At 43.3% G+C, this 6,000-nt stretch overlaps 1 protein-coding gene across 1 annotated transcript in view; it reads right to left on the bottom strand.

Moving 5' to 3' along the window:
- Positions 1–464: 464 nt before the first annotated feature.
- SOS2 (SOS Ras/Rho guanine nucleotide exchange factor 2) overlaps positions 465–6,000 on the bottom strand; it is a 56,163-nt gene continuing 50,627 nt past the window's right edge. The window contains exons 20-23 of the mRNA XM_064461179.1: positions 4,850–5,111; positions 3,876–3,917; positions 2,624–2,733; positions 465–2,258 (exon numbers count right to left, since the gene is read on the bottom strand). Coding sequence (XP_064317249.1) covers positions 1,749–2,258; positions 2,624–2,733; positions 3,876–3,917; positions 4,850–5,111 — 924 coding nt within the window. The 3' untranslated portion in view covers positions 465–1,748. The remainder of the gene's footprint in view (positions 2,259–2,623; positions 2,734–3,875; positions 3,918–4,849; positions 5,112–6,000) is intronic.

Below are 6,000 nucleotides of genomic sequence, written 5' to 3'. Positions count from 1 at the left end.
GTGAGACAGAAGCTACCCCTCTCTTCTTCCTCAGGAAAGGAGCATCAAGGTGACAGCCAGGAGAAGAACATCCAAGAGACAGATGGCAAGATATATCTTCCCAGAGGAAGAAAATCAGCAGCTCTCCCTGGGCGTATCTCCTTTCCCAGAGGGAATGCCCGAGACAGTGGGAGCCATATAGGCAGTCTGATGAAAAGCTTGAGCCGCCTCAAGTCCCACCAGGAGCCAGAAAAGATGGAAACCGCATCTCTACCTAGAGGGGCCGGAGCAGCTGAGGGGTTAGTAGGTGGAGGGAAAGGTTAAGCTCCCCAGGAGCTGTTGTGTGTCAGGCTCAACCGCAGACTGAAGGACAACCGAAGCTGAGACTAGCAGCACGGAAAATCAAGGCATTTTGTATCGCCAAAGACTTACTAAATCTGATTCCCAACCTTGTCCTTAACAAGGAACACGCACCGCTCAAGCTCTTAAAAATTAAGACTGGGGTGATTTATTAATCTTGTTAAGAACTCTGATACAAAGCACAGTAAAAGGCCACAGACCAGTAAATAAAATGTGGCTTCTGGCCACTTTATAAATGCTGCTACACAGTACTACCAGTAAAACAGACTCACTCTCACACCAGTTCAAACACGTAGTTCAACTGGCAAATAAAAGTTCCATTCACTTATCAGTTTAAAAACTTTAATAAAGCTTTAAGTGTTTGCTGGTTTAAATGCTACCAATTTCCAAAATGGATTCATGATTAAGTTCAGTGAGATGTAAAGAAAGTTATTAGGTTTGGAAGGCAAGACTGTTCCTAAGCCAGAGGAAACACTTCTGACCGTAGAGGATTGCGAGAGTAGCAGACTGTATTATAGGCCTCAAGTCACTTAAATTTATACAGGTTATTAGCATTATCTGTAAATATACAATATAAACAATTGTACATACACGGCATATAGCTTTGTTCTCCAGAACAGTAGACAACTCTTTAGCTTAAGACATCTTCGCCTACCAAAACAAAAAGGCACATCTGAACAAGATGCATGCTATGTACGAGGGATCCTTTCCAATATCCGAGACAGGTAGTCCTTGTCCAGCCTTTCTCAAAATAAATCAATGTATCAGCATTTTGGTATTTAGATTTCAACCGATTGTTCTTTTTTGTCTTCAGCAGCAAATCAATGGCAATTAAGACATGGCATTAAAATAATCGAGAAGAGTAGCTGTCACTCACCAACCTCCAAGCTTACACAAAGTTAGGAGGCAAGCAGGCAGAGGTTTATGATTGGTAACACTGTATGTCCTCGTGTAGGGTCAGCATCCCATTGTTGGTTTGGGTTTTGGTTATTTTTTCTTTTTTTTTTTAATTAAAAACAAAAAGGCCACTAGTGTTCCAATTTGAAAAAAATTCCACAGACGCACCTTTTTTTTTTGGCTCAGTGCAATTAAATGATGTCAGTTTAAATTCATTTAGTGTAGTTTACAGTGCAAAAGATATATTTTGTATACTGGCATAACTGTCGGCACTGAGGATGTGAAACAAGGCAATGCTGCTGATCACCTGAGGGTAATGCTGTTGAACAGACGCAGGCTAGAGCGTGTGTAGTCTTATTTTTCCAATTTAAACTTTTTTTTTTTTGATCAGCAGCACTTTAAGAGCATAATTTGTGAAAGTACTAGAATACACTGCCTTTTTTGAATAAATAAAAAAAAAAAAAGGAACTTTACAAATACTATTCCAGTGTCAATGACTACTATGGCTAAGGTCATTGAGGAGTTTCTGCATTTTCTAGCAAAGACAGTCTGTGCAAAGGAGGGTGGGAGAGCTCCCTTTTGTAAGTCTTTGGTGGCAGTTTTGGTAACTGAGGGCTCGAATTGTGCCGGGGTGGGACCGGGGGCGCAGGCGGGTGGACCAGGTTGTTGTGACTCGCGCTGATCACACAGCAGCGGCGCAGTACCCTGGGAGAGGGCGTGCTGGGGGGAGTGCCGGGAGAGCTGGGGCCCGTGCTCGCCTCCCTCAACCAGTCAGGATCCCGGTGCAAGCGTCCCACCGGTGGCGGCTGGAGGTTCAGAGGGCAGTTGATAAAGTGTTCCGGCGGCCGGAGCGGTACTGGTGGTGGAGTATCAGGAAGGGGATCCCGGGGGGGTGGAGGAGGAGGACTGTGCAGTGGCTGGTCAAAGGGGTTAGTGTAAGCAGGAGCACGAGGCTGTATCTTTGGAGGCGGCGGCTGCCGAGGAGGAATTGCTGGAGGATCGTCATCCAACTTTAAACTTCCCTACAACATTACAGAGACAAAGACATTGTAAGACATGTAGGTGTTCAGATAAAGTGCGTATCTTCTGACTGATGCAGAATTCTTTCGCCGTCTGCTACTGGTGCTGTCAGAGACAGGATACTGGCATAGCTGTACCTTTGATCTGAACACGACCACTACGTTCCTGAAGTGGCTAGCAGAGGAGCCTGAAACTTCAAAAGGGCAAGTGGATCACTGCATTTGGAAGTCTTTTAGACTAACAAAGTCCTGCTTGGCTAGATGGCTGGACTCAATGATCTTAAAGGCCTTTTCCAAGCTAAATGATTTTACGATTCTAGATGTTCCCTGATTTAATAGTAAAGTTATTCAATATAGAACAGAAATACCTTAGTATTAGAAGCATCCTGATCCATCTTTTTTCGTGGAGGAAGTGGAGGAGGGTTTTGAGGCTCATCGCTTAGTTTAGGAAAGCTACCCCACGAGCTGAAGAAAGTCTCTGGAGAGAGAAAAGCAGATATTTTACTGCTCGTGCAATATCTGAGGAACCTTTGCTAGAATGTTGAGCCAAACTAGAAGGAACTCAAATAAGTAGATCTTTGTGCTCAACGGCAACGTGAACCATGAACTTCAGTTGTACAAAATTCTCATTCGTTTCTTCAACCAGACTCACTCCTCAGGAGTGGTCTCCTATTTCCAGTATCAAAGATATGCATCGTCAACAGCTAACAGGCAATTCTAAAGGACAGAAAAATAAATACAGTGAACTCCTAGCGAGCACTTAAATAACCTTCTCTGCAATCCTGTCTTGCAGAATTTACCACAGTGCCTGCAGTTTGCCCGCACGCCTCAATTACACTTTGGAGTAGAAGTTTGTTCTTTCGGCCGTACGGGTACACTCTTCAAATTTGGAAGTTTAGCGGCTTCGTTAACAGGCCCGCAATACTTAAAGCGGGAGAACGATACACCGAGCAGAACAGATGACTAACTCTCACAGCATTTTTGAACATTTCTAGTCCTTCCTTTTTACAGGGGGTGGGGTGGGGGAATCCTTAAAGTTAAGAATCAAAATAACGCCCTGACCTGTATTTGTGACTTTTGCTTTTTCTCTTAGGAGCGCACAGAGCTCTGTATCAGTATGTTAGGCACCTGTGCTCTCCAGTTTGACATTTTAATCATGTTACGAAAAAGTATATGTGCCTGTGTAATAAGGGAGTAAAAAGAGAAGCTGAAACCACAGATGAATACAGGATATCCCTCACAGCTGTGGTACGAAAAGTACCTCTTCTTTCCCAGCAACAGAACAATTATTTTCACTATGTGGTAATACAAAATTATCTGGTTGCTTCATTTGTAGCATTAGTCAAACAAAATAATCAAGAACATTCAAAATAGAAGCAAAATCATGCTAGAGCCTGGGCAAAAAAAACCTAAAACAAACCCAAACCAGACAGTTTTTAGACTTTACAGACAGCTTTACTGGACACTTGATCTGAAACCTATTTAAAAAATCCCCTCAGAACTCTGATGAACGCAACCCACATTTTCATGCCAGAGTTCAGATTTTAATTCCTATTTGCCTCTCCTGAAACCAGAAAAAGCAGAGTTATGTGAAACATTTAACAGAGTTACAGTACTCACTCGACTGTGGCAAACTGACAGGAGCAAAGATGCTGTTGTTACCTGTGAAATGAAATAGCGATTAGAGACTTGCCAGGCAGGACAACTGCACTACAGCACATAATGTATGCTTGCGAATGACCTCAAAGATCACAATCATCTCCAAGTTGATCTACTGCTAACACGAATTAAACTTCCTTATGTAAAATCTTCCTAAACTAGAGATTTTAAGTAGAATAACTTCGTTATTCTACTCTGTTCTGACACCACCGTGTTGTTGTTCACGTCCCCTGCGGCCCAAACCCCCTCAGCATTTGCCATATAAAAATTGATTGTCGTTTATGCCCCCTGTCAGGCTTAACCCGCCTGCCAGGCCTGCAGGCCCACCAGACCTGTCACACACTGCTTTCAAGACTAAGGAGCTGCTCACAACTACAAGCAAAGCTGGGGCGTGTATTAGTGTATCTGAACTCAGAATGTAGGGTTTTTTTTTTACTCAAGACTGTGTTCTGGGGTGAGTGCCCTGACCATCCCCACTTCTGGCACTTCAGTTCACGTCTCAAAACACACAGACTTGATTCTCTTCAAAATCAAACCAGAATCAGAAATTCACTCTAGTGAGTGCGTTCAGTCCGCAGGACCACTCCTGGAACACACACTGGTGTGGATGCCAGGTCCTCAGCACCTTTTTCGCTCTACAGATGTGCCATACGTGGTAAAGGAGGCGTAGCCCCTGCCTCACTGGGACATCTCCCATAAGAGATTGCCTCAGCTCCATTAGGCAAAAAGACTGAAAATGTCACATGTTAGTTAACTACTTACAGCAGGGATTTCCAAACCGTAGTACATGTAACACTGACACAGGAACTTCATAGTCCACAACTAAATTTTGCAACTTTTATTTCTTTTTTAAAAAAGGCTGGCATACACACCAATATATTTTTGGAAACCTGAGGGACAATTACAACAACTACTAAAACATACTGCACGCTTACCATAGGAACTGTTGAGATCGATATCTAAGAATACACTGAACTCTGAAGAAGCAGACACCGGTGGCGTAGACGGTGTGTTTGGAGAAGTTGGTGCTGATACTGTTGATTCATGCTCTGCCTCAGTGATTCTACTGAAACTTATCTTACTTGGTTCCTTTTCAAGCGGCAATGGATGACTTCTCAAGGTGCCAGAGGTCGAGCCGTGTCTGCCAGTATTGGGCCTTATCCCGGGAGATTTCAGGGGGTATGTTGTTTTTCTAGGCTGCAGAAAGTGAAGCTGGTTAGTACTGCTAACATTTCAGACAACAAAATTGCCAAGCCTCTAAGATATTTTAAAATAAGATACTTATCACATACACCTTAAACAGCGTTACAGCCTTTCTACAATTGACTTGAGGTACAGTCTGCTGTTATCTGTACAGCAGTTTAGTGAAAATTTATGGATGCAGCTTAACAAATCTTTTTCCCCAGGTTATTATTCCATCCCCCACCCCACTCCCAACAGCTATGAAGAATGAAGAGCCACGTCTCAGATGCATGCCAATCAGGACAAAACATGGGGAAGAGCAAGTCACAACCTTGGCAGAGAGAGTTATTTCAAGTGCCCCCCCCCAGGCCTGCAGAAGAGCCTCCTTGCAGCACCGTAAGACACGCTTTGTGCTTATACCACAGAAGGTCACCAGGCCCCTACACACAGCCAAGATCAAGGACGCGCTCAGATGCACGTTGTCTACATCCTCTGATTTAGTCAGTACGAAATTCTTGTACACACATCACTGGTGTGACTGAAACAAGCCTCATTAGACTCAGGTGTAACACAGCAGAGATCAAAGCCGATTCTCTGAAGACGAATTACGTTCCCATCCTACGGTGGTATGCACGACTCCACCACATTACAGTACCCAGAACTGGACTTTCCTGAATTTCCAATAAGAATGTCTAGTTTGGAAAACATGAACTGTAAAGAATTCATGTCCAGATGACTGAGTCTGGCAGCATGGATATCTATTTTTAGAAAATATTTTCAAGAAATTACTGCAAGCAGTGTTTTTGCAACAGTAATTTGTCGTTTTCTTGCCATATTCATCATATCATTTTACTCTTTCCTCTAACAGGAGATTGCTAAAATGATTTATAGCTCTCCCCAAAAT

This window comes from Phalacrocorax carbo, chromosome 9 (assembly GCF_963921805.1).
Source record: "Phalacrocorax carbo chromosome 9, bPhaCar2.1, whole genome shotgun sequence".
Taxonomy (NCBI): domain Eukaryota; kingdom Metazoa; phylum Chordata; class Aves; order Suliformes; family Phalacrocoracidae; genus Phalacrocorax; species Phalacrocorax carbo.
The sequence above is the reverse complement of the archived record's forward strand: the minus strand, read 5'-3'. Positions and strand labels throughout refer to the sequence as shown.